We start from the raw sequence: 18,991 nt of genomic DNA on the forward strand, positions 1-18,991 counted from the left end.
GACCACTGTATTAGAATCTGACAAGACACTATAGATGTGTAAATGTCTGTACAGGCTAGCAGCTAGCTGAGAAATGAATGCAAAGTCTGCATGTTCTCCAAGGACTTTCTTCCTATATTTACATTTATTGCTCCCACCTCAGGCACGTCTGTGGTTTGTAGTGATGCATTTTGGTTCACTTGGTGTTCATTTGGATTTTTCTCTGTTCAAAGAAACCAAATCATGGAGAAAAACTACAAGACTTAGCTAATGCTAACCTACCTCCCAATGCTGTTAATATTATAAAAGCTGCCGTGTAAACAGGAGAGAGGTTGTAGCTGGCTTCATGTTCAGTGCAGCTATACTCGGCGCAGTGAAGAAGCTACAAAAAGGTTGCGTAAAGCGGCACACTTCCACCTGCTGGCATACAATGTTAAATAATGCCCCACAACAAAAATCATAGCATGGAAGTTTACACCTGTTATGGGTTATAATATTCTCCATTCCATTGTTTAAGCTGTCTGTGGCTAACACACATGGATTGGCAAATTCATCCAGACTCTCAGAACTGATTTGGTAACTTAGCTGATTATTTTAGTTATTTTATTGGCTCATTTTATAAACTAACCACTGCCAGACTTGTTCAGGGTACCTAACGTACAAGTAGGTAACATTATCTCAATGGTAGTTGCTGCTAACAAATTCATTTTTTATTTAACAGTCACTCGTGTAACGACTGACTTGTCTAAAACAGCAATAATCAACATGCGGGCAGTTAGCCAGTTAGCTGTAATTTAGCTAGAACCCTATATCTGATACATGATAGCGCACTGTCTTCTGCATAGAGCTCAGCCCTGATCTGTGAGGTGCTGAATGCTGATTACAGTTCGCTTAACTGCCGTGGGTATCATTAATTAGTAACAATGGCTCTCTGGATGTTACACAGGGCTCCTTTGTGACACTGAATTGATGACCGAGGAGAATTTGAGCCACCTCTTTTGGCCCGTTTTATTGAAATACATCATCTTTATGTGGCTTCTCAAACAAATGAGCCTCACTGCTTCTCTAAAATGTAAAAGTAAAACTGCAGCCTGGCTTTTTCCCCCTCGGCGATAATTGCCTGTCATTTAGTGGGACATCATATCACAAAGTAACTGGCATCAAAGCAGCAATGTGGAGCTGGAACACACTGACAGCTTCTTGCATCCCCTCTCTCTGCAGGTGGTTTCAGACACACCATGTCTGCCGTCACTCTCAGCCCTGTTTCTTGCTCCTATTAATCACATTTTATGTCTCTCTCTCTCTCTCTCTCACACACACACACACACACACACACACACACACACACACACACACACACACACACACACACACACACACACACACTAAACACCTGGCTCAGTGATGTGAGACATCCCCTCCAATCAGATTAAATTGGAACTTCTCAATTCCTCTCCTTCTGAAAGCCCTATTTTGGAGCTAATCTCCTGACTCGATATGAATTCATAAACAGCGCGGCGTCAGAATGGCTCACCTTTCAGCGGCGGGGTTGTCTCGGATTAATCCGGCTATTAGCGTGCGAGGTGAGGCTGCGAGAAGCAGCAGTTGAAAAGCACAGATAACATCCAGGTTGAGACTATATTAGTCAGGAGTCATTTGTAACGGACTGAATTGCTCCTTGCGGGATGTGGCTGCTTTTAAAATGATTTTCATGGCGCGCTCTGCAGCAGTATTAGAATTTTATTGTCTGGAATAACAGAGAGGTCACGCAGAGGTGGATTCTCAGAAAAAAAACATCACTTTCTGAGACAAATGACATCCCCTCCCACTACTGCACAAAGATGGCCTGAAATAAGAACTTGGATGTACCTCATTAGTTAATCTCCCAGAAGCATTCACAGTTGAAATTGGCTGGTTTGATGTGAATACAGTGATTAAAAAAGCTAATGGTGTAATTACATGTTTATGTCATGGTTTAACGTACTAGCAATCAGTAATGGTTTAAGTGTCAGCGTTCCTTAGGGCTGTATCCACGTGTACAATAGTGCTGGAAACAGGAAGTCCTTAAATGAGGAATGTCACAAATGAAATGTTCTTGCAGATAAATAAGCGTTAAAAATAAATGTGTGAGGATGGTATTATTAGCATTACCTACATCTCAGTTGTTAGTGCAGTCAGGTTCATGTAGGAATCCTCGGTTTATTTAGAGGAATCACATTTTCCAGAGAGATTTGCAGAGCTATGGGTGGGTGTATGAATCTGCAGAGGTGTGTGGCAGAGTATTTGCGCTCTGCTATGAGAGAGGATGTCGTTCCCATGTTGCCTGCGCTCTGCTTCAGGGAGGCTCTCTCAGCAGCGTCCCTTTGTACTGTAGCTTTGTTCTGACACCTGAATGCACCATTGTGTAATGCAGAGAAGAGTATTTCTCTTAAAGACGTGTCTGAATGTGTCTTCACTCTCTAACGCTGTACACTTTGAAAACTTTGGCTTGAACTTTGCTTCATTTCAAATCAAGATATCTCATATTTTAATTGGTCTGTTTAGCATGTAAGTCCACAGTGCACTGATGCAATTCGATCAATTTGCACTCGTATTACGTGCTGATGTGTTCAGTTGTTGACAAAGACAGATGACAATGACAGAATGGAGTCGTAGTATAAATAAATGGCTATTGATTTTGAAATCCTAGTAAATTAGTTTGTGTGTTTAAAAAAGAATAAAATGAAATAGTCGTGATATTTATTCTACTTTTTAGGCAGGAACCTGATTGAAAGTGGTACCCTGCCCTGCTGAATGTATTGTTAAAGTAAGCACATCTGTATGTAAATGCATTTGAATCTCCAAGTTTAAATCATGTTTCACCTAAGCCTCTTTTATCATGATCAAAAGTGGACCTCTGCTTTTTCACGCTAGTTTTATTTTCTTTCATTCAGTTTCGTTTGGGCCCACGTCCCTCTAGAACAGGGGCGGGGAACTCTAGGCCTCAAGGGCCGGTGTCCTGCAGGTTTTAGAGATCACCCTGGGTGATTAGTTAATTACCAGGCCTCTGGAGAACTTCAAGACATGTCGAGGAGGTAATTTAGCCATATAAATCAGCTGTGTTGGATCAAGGACGCATCTAAAACATGCAGGACACCGGCCCTTGAGGCCTGGAGTTCCCCACCCCTTGTCTAGAAGCTGCCACTTGGCAGCCATCCTGAAATGCCTCCAGACACTCCTTTGGGCTTATTTTGAAGTATTCTTTTAAATGTAACTTTAGTGCTCACAAAAGCAAATACTATAATTGTATGTAGTAACACTGGTCAAATGTAAAACCCTCTAAAAGTGTGCTAATGGAAACACTGGGGAAAACAGTGGTTGGAGACTGAGGTTGAAGTGGTTGCTTCTAAGATGGGGACCTGTCTGCAACCACTCACAGCACACTTCAAAAGGGGCTTTGGTGCATGAGATGACCATAAGAGGGAGCCAGTCTGCAATCAGTGCTCAGTTAGATGGGGGCAAGTTGACAGTTACATGCTAATAACATCAGTCAGACAGGTTGGACATGTGTGGAAGCTAACTGCTATCAAATAGTCATTTCACAGACCTAGAATTGAGTCTAGAGTAGAAATAGCTCTTAACGGAAAAATTTTCCTTTAATAGAAATCTGCATTCAAAGACATTTCTTACAGGATTAGGGTTAATCCGACGCTGTGAAACCAGCCGAGACTGTCTCCATTTCAGTTCTGTTCTCAACCGTGTGTGCTCGCCTATAGACTCACACATCACAGTGTGTTGTGCGAGTCACGTGTGCCCGCATGTTTACTGGCAGATGCCCAGCGAAGCAGCGTGCGACTGTCGATTTGAGAGTTTGGTATTAAAAAGTCGACTGTGTTCTTTGGAACAACCTCAAACTCCCCACATCCAGCGTGGAGACTGAAGAGTCCTCACTAATTGATGCAGTTTCTCCTCTGTGCTCTGGTCTCTAAGCGAAGCTGGAGAGATAAGATGCTTTTTATTCTTTTTTTTTTCATCACTCTTTTCCTCCTCCTTGCCTATTTGACCCATTTTATCAGTGGCAGATAAAACCAAACAAATCAGAGGAGCTGGAGCTTCAAACTTTTTGCCCTTTGGCTGGCGTCTCTGACACTGTCTTTTCTATTTCTTCTTCACTTTGATCTGCCCATTTACCATTTCTACCCTTTCCCCCTGTCTCTTTCTGTCTTTTCAGGTTTGAAGTTCTGATAATCAGTTGGTCACACTGTGCCCACTGTTATAACTGCCTGGCTAATATTGTGTCAGCCCCTCTTTTGATGCCAAAACATCCCCGACCCGTTAAGGCAAGGGTGGGGGAACTCCAGGACTCAAGGGCCAATGCCCTGCAGGTTTCAGAGATCACCCTGGGTCAACACACCTGAATCGAGTGATTAGGCCTCAGACCTCTGGAGAACTTCAAGACATGTTGAGGAGGTAATTTAGCCGTTTAAATTAGCCCTATTGGATCAAGGACACATGTAAAACCTGCAGGACACCGACCCTTGAGGACGTTCCCCCACCCCTACGTTAAGGCATGGGCTCCACTAGACCCCTGAAGGTTTGCTGTCCTACCTGACACCAAGATGTTAGCAACAGATCCTTTAAGTCCTGTCTAAGTCTTGAGGTGGGACCTCTTTGGATCAGACAGGTTTTTCCAGCTCATCCCACACATGCTCAATTGGATTGAGATCTGGGGAATTTGGAGGCCAAATCAACACCTCAAAATAATTGTTGTGCTTCTTAAAGCACTCTTAAACCGTTTTTGCTTTATGGTAGAGCACATTATCATATTAAAAGAGGTCACAGCCATCATTGAATACCGTTGCCATGAAAAGGTTACATGGTCTTCAACCATGTACGTACGTGATGTGTGTCAAAGTAGCATCCACACGGATGGCAGGACCCAAAGTTTCAGAGTTCTCACTAATGTTACGCCTGATCGGTGCATGTCAGTTGATGATGTGTTTTGCACTGTAGCGAGCACCATGGACCAATGCTTGACCTCCGTATGGTATCATCAGTTGGCTACAACAATATGAGGTTTCTGTTAGCAGGATGTTTGCTGAAAATCCACTGTTACAGGTTAAGTGCTGGAAAACTCCTCTGTCAAGATGGCTGATAAACAGACTAGATTACTGAATTACCTGTTTAAAACTAGTAACACTATCACCTTTAGGAAGGCTGAGGGCGGCTGGAGATGCAGAGGACTTTGAGTGTTTTACATAAAGTCCAACAGGAGCATCTGTCTTAGGAGTGAGCGGCACTTGTCTAGTCGGAGAACGAATGGAGCTCGTAGAGTTAGATGGGCCGATTCTGCTGAGAAATGTGAAGATCTAAAGACGAGCTGTCACGTACTTCCTGCTTTCCTTCTTCTCATCGACAGCTCACCCTGTGGTGCTTTCTTTTTTCCTCCTCCTACTTCTCAAAGCAAATCACCAGAGAGATCCTCATCAGCAGTTTTGACTTTGACTCACACGCTAGTCCCATGTTCATTTTTCCTCCAGTTTCCAGCCAGTTTTGTTAATACTTTATAGTTAATCTAACTCTTTGGCCTTTTTCATGTAAAGTAGCACACAGCATGTGGTGGTGATGCTGCTGCTGCATTGGTTCTCATCAGCTGTTCCTGCTGTTTCTATATTTATTATTTATATGACACGATTCTTTAATTTTTACTAGGAAACCAGCCAGATAAACCACATTAAATTTAACAGGTTACATCACTGGAAGACCTAAGAAAGGCTTTCTTTATACCACTTTGTGTTAGCGAATTATTAGCTTCATCGTTTGGCTGATACGGTGGCCGTGAGACGTCAAACAGATAGTTTTGGTTTTTTTTTTAAAGCAAAAACCACAACGGAGGTCGCGTAAAACACAATCACAAAAAAAGCTAAAACAATGGAAGTGTTTCTGGGGACACGATAATGTAGTAAGTATTTTTGTAGTCTTTTATTCAACTTCTAATGTGCTTTTTTTGTGCTTTTTTTCTCATTGCTGCTGTTTTTTTTTCCAGTCCATTTGACCTCTCGGGGGCACCGTAGGCTTATCTCTAGGGCTCCACCATATCATGGCGCCTGTGATAATAATACATTTTTATGTATGCATTTGCATTCACTTGTCCACACAACAACTAGACGAGCCCAGGCATGTCTTAAACTGAGAGCTGCGTGGCAGTCTCCAATAATTTGGTAAAAAGGGCACTATTTCAACAACCTCTACCAAAGCGCTGCACTTCATAAAATATGCAGGAAAACTGTTTCTGCTTAGGGTGGAAATAACACACTTAGGCAGAAATGCATCATATATAATAGCAGATCATGATGTGTGTAAACAAATTACTCCACCAAGCGTCGCTGGAGTACTCACTCGTTATGATGGGAAGATCAAACTGTAGATGGAAATTCCTGGTGCGGTTACGTGGTCGAAAAGCCAGGTTTTAAGTAGCTGCTCAAAAAGCTAAGTATACAAGATCCACAATAGAAAATATTTTTAAATTTCAGAATATGTTGTAGGTGCGTTGGAAGAAAAATTCCCCAAAAGGCAATTAAGTGAAACTCCCACAAACTGTCTTGCTTCCTGGTAATAAATTTAGGCCATTATATTCTAATCAGGTACCTGATGAAGGTAAAAAGGACAGAAGTGTTGTAATTTTTTAATAAATGTATTAGCGACAGTGTGTGGGAGTTTCATTTAATTGTTTTGGGGGAGTTTTATTATGTGACAATATTGTGTAGATGGTACAAAAGTTACATTGTTAAGTTACTTTCACTATTGTTGTTAAAGTGTTGCTGATTCTATTCTCACATTAGACTCCTGTTCTGTCTGTCTGTGGATGAAGCTGATTGGAAAATGAGTCGATGTTTTTGCTTTATCAGTTTGAAATACTTTATGGATTAAGCACAATTTCTCTTTGTGTATAAATTATATTCTATAATTGTCCAATAATATTGTAGTTTTCAGAGGGAAAGCTGGTAAACTTAGCAGACTGTCACTGGCTAATATTGTAACTGCAGCTGTCCAACTTTTCTGATATGACATCTGTCCTGTGTCTTTGGGTCTCTGCTTGTACCAGCACCGGTCATATACCTGTGATAATGCGTAGAGTAATCTAGATATTTGCCTTGCACACAGGTACACGCACATGCGCACACATGGCTCTACGTGAAAACATCACATACCACTGAGGTTTTGTACCCATGTAACAGGATGAGAGGATCACATTAGGAGCTTTGCGCCCCCACCCATGGCCTGCTGGCTTGGTCTGATGCCCCCGTTGCAGCTATCTCCAGCTGCTTTACTGCCCTGTGGGGATAAACACTCTCAGGTTCAACCTCTAACAATCTCTTCCCTGCAAAGTGTTTTTGAAATATTTGTGCTTTACCTTTGACCTATAGTAGCTAGCAGGGAGCTTCACACCAGTGCAGTTTTGGCTGTATGATCAAGGCTTTCTCAGTTGCACTTTACAGCTGGCAAAACATAATTTAGTTGACTCCAGCACTGCAGCTCCCAGGGGCCTGGAGCCTGTAACATATACAGCACAGCTAAGTAGCCATAAAGGGATTTGAGGGCTCGAGTTTCTCTCGTATAAACTGTCCAAATAACAGTGAGGAATTCTTTTTATCACTCCTGATGCAGCCAGGACTAAAATACAATGAGGATATAATGAGATGATCATCTGATTACTGATATTTATCACCCCACCTTCATCTTATATATGCACTTAGCTAACAAAACTATAAAACATTTATCCTTTTTTCTTTAGCTCGTTACCTGGAGATGTGTAAAAGGATCTTTGTTTGTGTCTGTTTATTCGTCATGTTTGTGTAGCATATGTGGGGCTGGGATTGAGATTTTTCAGTCCTACATGTAAGAACTGAATTGTTCATTAGGGTCTAGTGCAGTGCTCATGCAGGACTCTTTGACAAACTCACACATCTGTGAGCATCTACAAGTGTAATGAAATCTGACAGAGAACAAGGAAAAGAAGAGCAGGACCTATTTAATTAGCTTCTCTTCCTCTTGCTCAATAATTCTAGGCTTAGTTCAGAAAGTGGACCAGCGCCTCCCGGTGGCCAACGAGTACCTGCTGCTCTCTGGCGGGGCCCGTGAGGGCGTCTTGGACCTCAACCCCGAGGATCTTGGGGACTATGCCAAAGGGGCCGACTTTGACCTGGACTTCACCCTGTTGGTGCCCGCCCTTAAGCTTCACGACCGCAACCAGCCAGTCACTCTGGACATGAGACACTCCCCGCCCTGCCACTCGTGGCTCAGCCTTCGCCTCTGTGACTCCAGCATCCTGTCCCGCTGGAGCATCTGCTGCCAGGAGGAGAATGGGCATCCCACTGAGGAAGAGGAGGAGGAGGAGGAGGAAATGGGTGAGTTGCAAAAAAAAAAAAGGATAATCAGAGATGAAACTGGGATGGAGAATTTCCTAGACGGAGAGGAGGACTGTGTGTGAGCTGACTGAATCGAAGTCGTGTCTCCCATAACTTGATGCACGGTGTAGTGATACAATTTTAAATAAACTGAGCGACGTTTACGAGTGTAACACCTTTTTTACTCACGTCTCAGCCTCTCTCATCCTTTAGGTCACAGTTTACACTGTATAGCACAGAGGAAATAAAGGGGAAACACGTAAACAGTGGAAGATCAATTAAATCTATTTAATGAAGTTTACAGCCTTGAGGCCTGCTCCCAATGATGTTGCGACTTATGCACGTCCTGCGGGAGCAGTTTCAGCGGCTGCAGTAGTTTTTAATTTGCCCGCGATTTTTATGTGACAAATGACGCGTTCAGTGGGAACGGGCCATTAGCGTGCCCGGAGTATTTGTCTGAAATTGGCTTCCGTCGGGACCCTGAAACTTTGGCGCCGTAAATATGTGATGTATTGAGTGTCCTACTTTTTTAGTGTGTATAAACAGCCCCACAAGATTACTGTAGCAGGCTGCAGCGTCTCGAGTAAAGTGAACAAGAAGTACAGAAAACGATAACAACGGTCTTCCAGGTCTTGTGGGGTTCTGGCTAAGCACCTGAAATGATGAATGTGAGATCTTCGGGCTCTGTGACTGCACGCTGTGAGATAAATGTATAGAAGCAGTGACTCATCCTGCCTCACTCCATCCCTTCCCCGCTCAGGTAAAGGCTCCATCCCCTCCCTGGGCTCCCCTCAGTCTCTGGATGGATGCTACTTCTCTCCCGCCCTGGTGACGGACTGGTTCTGGGGGGTCGTGAGCGAGGCTGTAGAGGAGCTGAGGCGCAGCCCCCAAAGAGGCATCCCCACCCCAGACCGCCTGGAGAGAAACGGACCCCTCACTACTATTATCCTGCAGGTACAGCTTCGGCTCTTCTTTCGGTGATAAACTGAAGCCCTCTTTACGCCTCAGTCGATAAAGAACATCAGGGCTGTTTAACTTTGCAGCTGTGAGAAAATTGCTCCTATTCATGGGACGTTTATGTGGAGTGAAATCATTATTGCAGAGGATTGTAGTCAAATGTTAAAATCATTTTTTTTCGCGCCCTGTTTGTAATTCAGCACCGAGTGTGTGACATTTAATATTCCTCCACACTCTCCTTCCTGCAGGCAGGCTCGAGCCGGGTGCTGTACGACCTTCTGCCGGTGGTGTCGTTTCGAGGCTGGCCCGCTGTGGCCCAAGGCTGGCTGACTGCCAACCACTTCTGGGATGGTAAAATCACAGAGGAGGAGGCCATATCTGGCTTCTATCTGCTGCCCTGCTGCTCCCCGCTGGGTGGTCGGCCCGACAGGGAGTGGAGACTGGCGTTCTCACGCAGCGAGGTGAGGGAGATTGTTACCGTAGTAACAATTTTCTTTGTTTCCAATGTTCTTTTTCATTTATGCTCCCTTTTTATTTCACTCTTATTTGCAAAATTGGGTATCATTTTATTGATACTCTTATTGATAATACTCTTCATAATCTTTGTGTGTAACACAAGGATAAAGAAAATGTAGCATTTTTAGCACTTAGAGGTATTTTTACTTTTGAAGAATGAGAATTATTTTGCATCCTTTCTGCTCGCTGATTCAGTGCTGGTGATTTTAAGGCAGCTCTTCCACACATGACGACAGGCGAGGCAAAGATGATGTGTTACTTAACCCTGACTTGTTTTGGAGACAGAAAATTGATGCCTCAAAGTAAGTTTCAGAAGTGAAAATATGCTGACTCTTTTTAGAGTCAGCATATTACATTATATGTAATCATAAAGCAGCCTGTGACAATATCTGACAGAAAGAGTCACTGCAAGTCTGTCTATGTAAGTCGCTCTATTGCGGTGTGGACAGGTCAGCGTCTCTCTCTGTGGCTTCAGAGAAGTAAACACTCTGTGGGAAACTTTTGTTGCCAGCTGACGCGTTGAGATCAACTCGAGTAAGGCTGTATTGCCTTCTGCTAGTTCTCTGTGTGCTCTACTCCATCTCTCACCACGTCTCTAAAACACACACAGCCATATGTGGACATCTGGTACCAGAAAGAAACTATTGAAAGAAGCTAGCACGACCAAACTAGACTGTAGAGGCGATAAATTAGAGAGAAACAAGTGCACATAAATGAGGAATCTAAGTAAAAATCAACAGCAGCTCCCTGCACTCTTTCCTACTAACTGGTCACTCATTGGCTTTTGTTTCTTCTGTTACAGGTTCAGCTGAAGAAGTGCATCCCCTTCCCCATGGCCCAGGCGTTCCAAGCAGCCAAGGCCGTCCTATCTCGTATCCTGGCCCGTCCACGAACAGGCCTCAGCCTCTACCACCTGCGCACCCTTCTCTTCTGGGCCTGTGACCGGCTTCCTGCTGCCTACCTGTCCTGCCCGGACACCGACACACCCGGCCGCCTCCTCCTGGGACTCCTGGATGATCTGGCTCATTGCATCCTGGGTAAAAACTGTCCAAATTACTTCCTGCCCCAATGCAACATGTTGGAGCATCTGACAGACGGCCAGGCACTCCTTGTCGCCAGGAAATTGGCCCACGTGCGCTCGGATCCCAGCGAGCACCTGCGGGCGGCTCTGGACCAAGCCCAGCAGGCGGGCCAGCTGAAGAAGGAGCTGACAGCAAGCACTAACGGCCACAACTCCCCCGGGCATCACTCGGCCAACGGCATCATCTCACCTTCAGAGGACAAGCTGGCGCAGCGGCTCCAGCAGCTGGTCACAGAGAACCCTGGGAAATCCATATCCGTCTTCCTCAACCCCGATGATGTCACCAGGCCACACTTCCGCATCGATGACAAGTTCTACTGACGCAGACACGCTGCAGGGAAGACGTATGGAATTAAGTGTGTTTAGCTAACAAACACACTGAAGAACGCTGTGCACACGCTCCTGTTTGACCATCCTACGGCGATGAAGCCGTGCTGCTCGACTGACTCTTTAAACCAAAAACACTCATTTCTCACTACTGAAAAAAACGAAACAAAAAACGTCCAGTTTACACGACGTTGCATAATGGACATGATGTCACCAAGCTGTTGCCACGGAGATGGCCCTCTCCTAACGAGCTGGCCTTAACAAGACTTATCAGCTGGTGCTGAAGACAAGGGCCGGGCTTTAGTCACGAAAAATAAGTCCAGTGGAGATGAACACAAAGTGTGTGTGTGTGTGTGTGCGTGTACATGTTCGCCCAAGAGTTTTCATCCATTACTTACACTTCTGAAGTCAGCGGGAGAAAAGCTCCATGTTTGGTGCATTTCTCCCTTTTTTATTCCAGATCAGAGTGGGCGATAGCTGAATCAGAAAGGAAAAACAAGGTGTGACTGATGTAACTGAATGTAATGTTGTAAGGAGAACTGCCGAGTCTTTATAGTCTCTTTTCTCTTTAAGCTATATTTTAGCCCTTTTTTTTTTGACCCTCATGCCTCAATTTATGACTTTTTTTTCCTCCTCACTTTAAAAAAAATCTTTCTCAGGTATGCACAACCCTGTTTTTGTAGGTCTATGATTATAATGTTTCATGTCAAATACATTTCATGGGGTGATGGAATGTACCAAAGAGCTACGTTTGAGCAGAACAAACACGTTTTAACATGTGTCGACATCGTACTCCACACGGTCAGAATGTTTGTTTGCCTTTTATCCTTTGAAAGTCTCACACCGGCATGTAAAATGGTAAAAGTGACCCTAAAATTATAGTTAAAATGTGTGTAAAAAGTGGATCAAATACAAAGTGCAAAACTTGCAGCAGAACAAGATTATCGGAGCACAGTGACAGTTTGAGAAAGTAATGGTTTCAAAATATGAAATTATAAGTTTGAGTCTAAAATGTTTATGATTTAAAACTCATAAAGCTATATATAATTAGAAGAAACTAGGAGTAGGGAAAAGGGAGCAGGGCCTTTAAAATAAATGTAATAAATGAATGAAAAACATTTAAGTTCTGGTAGGTAATCGGCAAAGAAAGGCAATTTAATTTTTTCCAATACCAATATAAAAGTAAAGCTGACGACTGTCAGTTTTCATGCAGTGATATTACCATGAAACTCCTATAAGTCATATTAGTGCAATGATAATGTTTCAAGTTGATTTAGGGGAGCTATGCAGCTCTTTAGTTGTTTTGCACCTCTAATTTTATTCCTCTGTCACAGTGAAAACTGTTCATGCAAACGATAATGAGAAAGGAGTCAATAGCTAAAGTGTGCCAGACGTTTTATCTCATTAGCGCTCGATTTCTTGCTTACTGACTGACTGTTAGCAAGTTGTTAGAAGCCATTTTTCCCTCCGCTTTAGTAGAACTGAAGCGCATCAAATGATATCCCACAAAGAAAAACAACACAGTGAGAAGAAAGGAGAAAGAACCTGGGTGAGCTATTGTAACTGACTAGTGCTAGCATGCCTTGGGTGCTTGCTTTTAGCTGTTAGCGTGCTGGCTACAGTAGTACACTGCCTCTTCCAGAGCCACAACAGTTACTTCACTATGGTACTGAAACCAGTATGTACATTATGAACTACTGTTTGATTATAAAAAAGGAAGCTTTTTTTTCTTAAAAACTAAAAGCATCTGTTAACTTTGTTAATTTAAGACAGCTGGCACACAGCTAGCATCTGTAGCATTACCTTTCTCAAGTCAAAAAGAGTAAAATAATGTAAAAAGAATGAGAGGGAGACTGTCAGTCAGCTAAGCTATTGTCAAAGATGTGGCTCAGCTTTGCCATTTCACTTGCTGGTGTGAGAATAAACTAAAATTCAAGCAGTTCAAGAATTTAAGAAATTGCTGGTACTGCTAAGTTATCACTGTAAGTTCTAGATAAATCCATAAAACTTTAAGCTTTTCAGTTTTGACTTTTGAGTGCTATGGTAGGCACTTTAAAAGGGGATTAGGAAAACTGAGAATACAAAAGGTAACTATAAAGCAGCAACTATACTCTGCTTGTTGTGTGATGACATATGGACCCTGTTTCCAGGTCCATTTAGTCAGTTTTGTGCATGACGGCACTCGTCTCGCTGCTGTACTTCTCCATAAAGTACCCCTCTGTACTTTATGGATAAAAAGTACTCACCCCAAAGCATATCTAATTCATTGCCTTTGCTGCTGTGTTGATATTCGCATAACAACACTTCTGTAGTCAGCCAGCCTGACTTCACTAACACTCCTTTTTGTTTAAAGTTATAGCTTTTGTATACTTTATGAACACTTCATCAAGTAGCTAGCTAGCTAGCTAACTTCACTAAACTTTGGACGTCATCTTTTTAATGACCGCCTGGATGCTACACATGATTGTACACAGTTAATTGGAGTTGAATGAATTTGGGCCGTTTTAACCCTCAAAGCTGCCTAAAAGCTGTTTACTTTTGGGAACCGAAGGAGAATTTGGACGCAGAAATAGATAATTCTTTTTTGGCGCTATTGTGTACTACAGCCACCACTAAGTCTACATACTCCAGTACATCTCTTCGTTTTAAACATTGTGTAAGCACATCCATTCACGTACTGTAGGGGAAACACACAGTTTAGTGTCTTTTTTGGAGGCTATTTTTGACTTGACTGCTTCTGGTAATTGTCGCGTCTCCTCCGCTTGACTAGTCTTTTTTTTAATGAGCTTCATGTGCTTGTATATGCGCCGACGTGTGTGTTCACTGAGAGACGAACCTTACAGCAGGGTGCAGACAGACACCCAAATGGTGACTCTGTAATTTCCCCCCTCCGTGGGTGCAGGTGATTTGAAGTTGGCCTTTTAACTTCATCCCACTTCTTCTGGCAACTTGCTGGTCCAAACACACACACAAAGCTCTTTATACTTGGTATCACTCCAGCACACTGTTTACTCTGTTAGCAGACGCTCTCCTGCAGCGCCACTTCGCTGATTTGATTACAAGCCGCTGCAGCAGAAGCGAGAAGCAAATCCAGATCACTTCCACTTACATGGATTTAGAGAGAGTTTGTTTTGCTTAAGTGAATTTGAGACTGCATGGCTAAATTTTGATTCAATTAGTTGACCCGACACTGCAATGCTGCTTTCAGTGTTGGGTACAAAACACAACAAGCACACGAGTGGGTACAAGTCTCCTTAAAAATCAGGGTGGTGGTTGATTTTAAACTACTGGTTAGAATGTTTCAGGTGTCCTGTGTTACACTGTCAGCTATTGTGTACTTACTACTGAATGATTTTTAAAAGTAAATAATAGGTGTGTGTGCGTGTGTGTGTGTGAGCCTGAGGAAAACCAAAGTGTGTTGTCGAGGCTGTACAGAATGTCTCAGCATGGTGTGTATTCAGCTGTTAAGGTGGACTGGGTGTTTTCAGCACTTTCTCCAAGATGGGCCGGATTATGGCTGCCCAGACAAGATTTGATCACAGCGTTTATTTATTGGAGCGTAGAGATGTGTTAACGGTACGTTCGACGTCCAACTGAGAGTGTTGGAAGTTTAAAACGTGTCACACCTTAACAGGCCTAGTTAGAGATTACTAGACACTGGAAACAATCAATGTTTTTACCTGAATTGTTGAATTGTACACATAAAATCTTTGGGGTATTAGTATTGATTCATAGATATGCAAACAACACCCCCGAATCAAACGGCCTGTGTGTAGATTTATTGTCGATGTAAAAAACGAGGGATTGAGTCACTATCTGCTCTCCAGGAATGAAACACCTGAACACATCACTGTCTTCTCTTTGCTATTCTCTTAATTAAAAGAAAAACTTTTGGTTATTAAAACTTTTGAATGTATCTTCCATATCTTTCTAATTTGTTCCCTACTTGAGATCAGTCACCCTTCACTGTTATCTAAGCAGATGTAGTGTGCTCTATGCTCAGGCACTGAGATAAGCATCTGCAGCGAGTCAGTCCACAGTTTGAGAAATTGAATTTCATATCTCTTATTACTTGAGTTCTTTCTCTATTTTTTTCTTTCTCTCTTTAAAAAGAAAAGGCAAGTTTTCATTTCTCTCTATGCTGACTGATTTGCTTTATTTATTACCGTTTATGTTCTCGGGGTTTATATTGATTGATCTTAAAGCTTTAGCATGAAATAAAACATTACTTTTAAAATGCTACCACGTGCTGTTCTTTGATTATGTGTGCATCATTTTTATAAGGATAAAACAGTGCTTGTGTTTCCCTGTGACTAGTCTGCAGTCTAACAGAGCACGGCAGGCTTTAACATCAGCTGCAACACGCGTTTAATCCAACAGAGGGCACCACAGGACAGCGTTTACAGCCAGGCCGCTACAGACCCGCCCCACTGCTGCTCTGATAAGAAGCTGATGTTGGATTCTGTCAGCGTCGGTACGCTCTCGTGATGAATGTCAGATTAAAACTGGTGCTAACCTTGCAGCCACATCTCAGTCAAGTTCTTTATCCAAGTCACAGCAACAAAGTCAGTTCTGTTTTCTGGATGTGGAAAGGTCAGAGGTCAACCTCGAAGCCTAAGCAACACAGATTCTTGCTGATCTATTGGTAAAAGACGTTTGACAACATGTAAGAGATGAATGAAGAGAAATAAATACACATATTTTAGGACCCCTTTATTATAAACCCTCCACACATTTTTTTTTATGTGATATCTTCAACTTGTGCACACAACACTGCTAACAACCAAACAAATGGAGCAGATTACATACAGCCTCGCTTTGAGGAGAGAAAAAGTTACTGCTTGGAGTTTCATACACCAGCTTTACTTCATCATTATTGTTATGGCAGTATTAACCTAAACGAACTTTGAACTGGGTTTATTCTAGGTTTACTTCAGAAAACTAGTACTAATCTAAATCTACAAACTTCTTCCATTTACCAAAAGACCACCGAACAGCACAAGGCTGATGAAATTGAATAGTTCACCTTCATGTCTGTTAATGTCAGCTTGTTCTTAATGTGGAGCTTTCTCTATTTTCTAGCTTGAATATTTCCCTGCTCTCTTACTTTTGCTTTCTTGTCTTTCCCGGTTGCTTTCCCTTTCTTTTTCTCACTTACTTTCTCTTTTGCTTTCGTGCTTTTCCATAATGTTAAGCGATCAGACACACTGACTATTATTTATATTGTAAAATACTCGGTTAACACATTTGCACTATTTTAACTTCTTTAAGTTTCTTCATGTAATCTCTCTTGAACTTTCTCAACAGAGGTTTGTGTAAGTCTTCATCTGTGGTTGGTTATTTCCTGGGGTGCAGATCCCGGGTGGGTAATTTGACAAAAATAATTATGAGTAATTTGGTTTTGTCCCCAGGTGACATTTGAGAATGTTATCCATAGCCTGTCATTAGTTATGTGATGATGGCACAGATGCTTTTGGTACAAACACACACATCATATCGTTTTCCATTAATGCCCGAGACCTCATGCTGATAGCAGCAATCTGTTAATGTCTTTTAAGCAGATTATGAAGCGAGGAAATCGCTGGATTGTTTGATTTACAGATGCGACTCTGTCACGCTCTGACCTCACGAGTCACTGGGACCAGTGACCAGCACAGTGGATTTTAAACCAAACAGTCATGATGTGAGTCTGTGCAGACTTTCAGCTTTAATTCAAGAGGTTTGATAATCGCAACCTTTGGAGTTTCCAACTAACTATGCAATCTGGTCAAAATCGTCTGCAAGAGCAACATGAGCCTCTAAGAATAATGAGCTGGGAGAGTTCTGTACCAGCAAAGACTACAAGTGGGTCTTTTCCAAAGGAGAAGGGTTAATCCTATGATTCTCTATATATATTTTAAAATATACCAATAACCTCTTATGACTCCATCCATTCGCTTCCGCTTATCTTTTTCAGGGTCACGGGACCTGTCCCAGCAGTTTTAGGGCAACAGGCAGGATACACCCTAGACAGCTCGCCACTCTGTTGCAGAGCAAACACATATACACAGACAACCATTCACATTCACTCCCACGGGCAATTTAGAGTTTCTAATTAACCTAAACCCAATAAGTGCATGTCATTGGGAGGATCCAGGTAGAACCCACACAAACACAGGGCGAACATGCACACTCCACACAGGCTGATGGTAGAATTGAATGCAGAACCTTCTTACTGTGAGGCAACAGTGCTAACCACCGTGCAACCATGCTGCCCAGATACCATTCTCGGGCGTGCTAAGGGTCGTATGGCCATAAGCTAAAAATGAGGAGCGCTTCACAAATTTGCGTGTCATCCTCGCGTAGGCGCCATGCTAATCTTCTCTGTATTGTTCCAATTTTAGTATATGTGCTACCGAAGTAACACATATACTACTGTATATACTGTTGTGGGACATGATCATGCAAAAAGTTGTTGAATTACTGCATCATGTGTAGTGATGGCTAAAAGAGTGTTTTTTTGAGCTTACATTAGTATTATTTTTATAAACGTGGAGATCTTGAAGGCCTTAAACCGCAGCTGTTCACAATTCTCATTCACCCCGTCAAATCTAAATGAGGATGCGTTCCCAGGTAGTGAAATGAAGGTTGAAATTTCCCACTCCTTGCGAGTGCGATCGATTACACAGGTCTGGAAAAAAAAAAGTTTTTTTCAGCCGCATGGGATATTTTTGTTAAATTTCATGTTTTTTAGGGTGCTGAATTCAATTTTCCTCCATCATGTACAGTCTTTTTTTGCAAAAAAGGACAACAGCGATGAAAAAAATCTATATTTTGTTACAATTAACTATGTATCATTTTTCTTATAATTAAAGAAAGAAACAAAAAACTATTCCTTCACAATATATTTACTACTTTTTGTCTGTGAAACCTTTTCTTCTTCTCTTTGATGCTCCTCCGAACACGCTTTCGCTTTATTTCTCTTGATTCTCACTCTTAGAAATATTACATTAATATAAGAAATTATTACTAGATATGGTTTTTTGACTCTAGTATAGGATACCAGATTAAAAAGGGAAATTATACGCTTAAGTAAACTAAAAGCATGAAAACCTGACTTGATGGAATTTAAAAAATATTTTTCCAGGTTTCAGTGATTATAAATCTATAAGGAGCAGTCAAAAAATCCTATGCAGTTTTTTGGTTGCAGACATGTGTTATTGAATTCAATAACAGAAAAAAAGTCAGATGTTTCTGCGGGTATGTGGTCACACTCCCTGATTGTGACTGTGTTCACTGGTCCCCCCTCACATTCACATGTCCACATCCTTCACTGTAGGGTTTAACATGTCCTCACCGGTGCCTCTCTCTCGTAAATAGGCCAGTGTAACCTCGGGCCTCAGGCAGCCTGTTTCGGTGCGTTTGCAGTTTGGAAGTTGTGAATGAGGCCAGGCTGTAACTACCACCGAGCTGAGCAACTGGGGCTGAACGGGGACATGTGTTCACCTGATGCACACAGTCGTAACTGTGCCATTGGGCCTTTACCCATCCTCTCATCCGAGTTACCTGCCTAAATGCAAAAGGTGTGAATATGTAAGTGTTCATGTAACAAAAACCCACCATAACCCGCTATCATCCATCCGTGGATTTGACAGAAGAGCTGGATCTCGAAGCGTCCTTACTCACCTGTAGTTGTGTGTGAAACCACGTGACACGTCACTAAATCAGTTCCACAGTGGACATCACTTCACACACTGATGATTTA

General features: G+C 42.4%; 1 protein-coding gene and 1 non-coding gene across 3 annotated transcripts in view; one reads left to right on the forward strand and one right to left on the reverse strand.

The window, feature by feature from the left end:
• The window catches only part of tmem102 (transmembrane protein 102), a 28,632-nt gene extending 13,143 nt beyond the window's left edge, over nt 1-15,489 (forward strand). For both annotated transcript variants that reach the window (XM_086285154.1, XM_086285153.1), the window contains exons 3-6: nt 8,028-8,366; nt 9,127-9,320; nt 9,572-9,784; nt 10,642-15,489. In XM_086285154.1, coding sequence (XP_086141280.1) covers nt 8,028-8,366; nt 9,127-9,320; nt 9,572-9,784; nt 10,642-11,241 — 1,346 coding nt within the window. In that variant the 3' untranslated portion in view covers nt 11,242-15,489. The remainder of the gene's footprint in view (nt 1-8,027; nt 8,367-9,126; nt 9,321-9,571; nt 9,785-10,641) is intronic.
• Nucleotides 15,490-17,547: 2,058 nt separating this feature from the next.
• Nucleotides 17,548-17,653, reverse strand: LOC147336091 (U6 spliceosomal RNA). Its single transcript, XR_015128681.1, has one exon. It is a non-coding gene; the product is annotated as a U6 spliceosomal RNA (small nuclear RNA).
• Nucleotides 17,654-18,991: the final 1,338 nt, after the last annotated feature.

Source organism: Aulonocara sp. 'chitande type north' Nkhata Bay, linkage group LG3, assembly GCF_057382095.1.
Source record: "Aulonocara sp. 'chitande type north' Nkhata Bay isolate Kocher_YH1m ecotype deep benthic linkage group LG3, A_spYH_male_GT1.1, whole genome shotgun sequence".
Taxonomy (NCBI): Eukaryota; Metazoa; Chordata; class Actinopteri; order Cichliformes; family Cichlidae; genus Aulonocara; species Aulonocara sp. 'chitande type north' Nkhata Bay.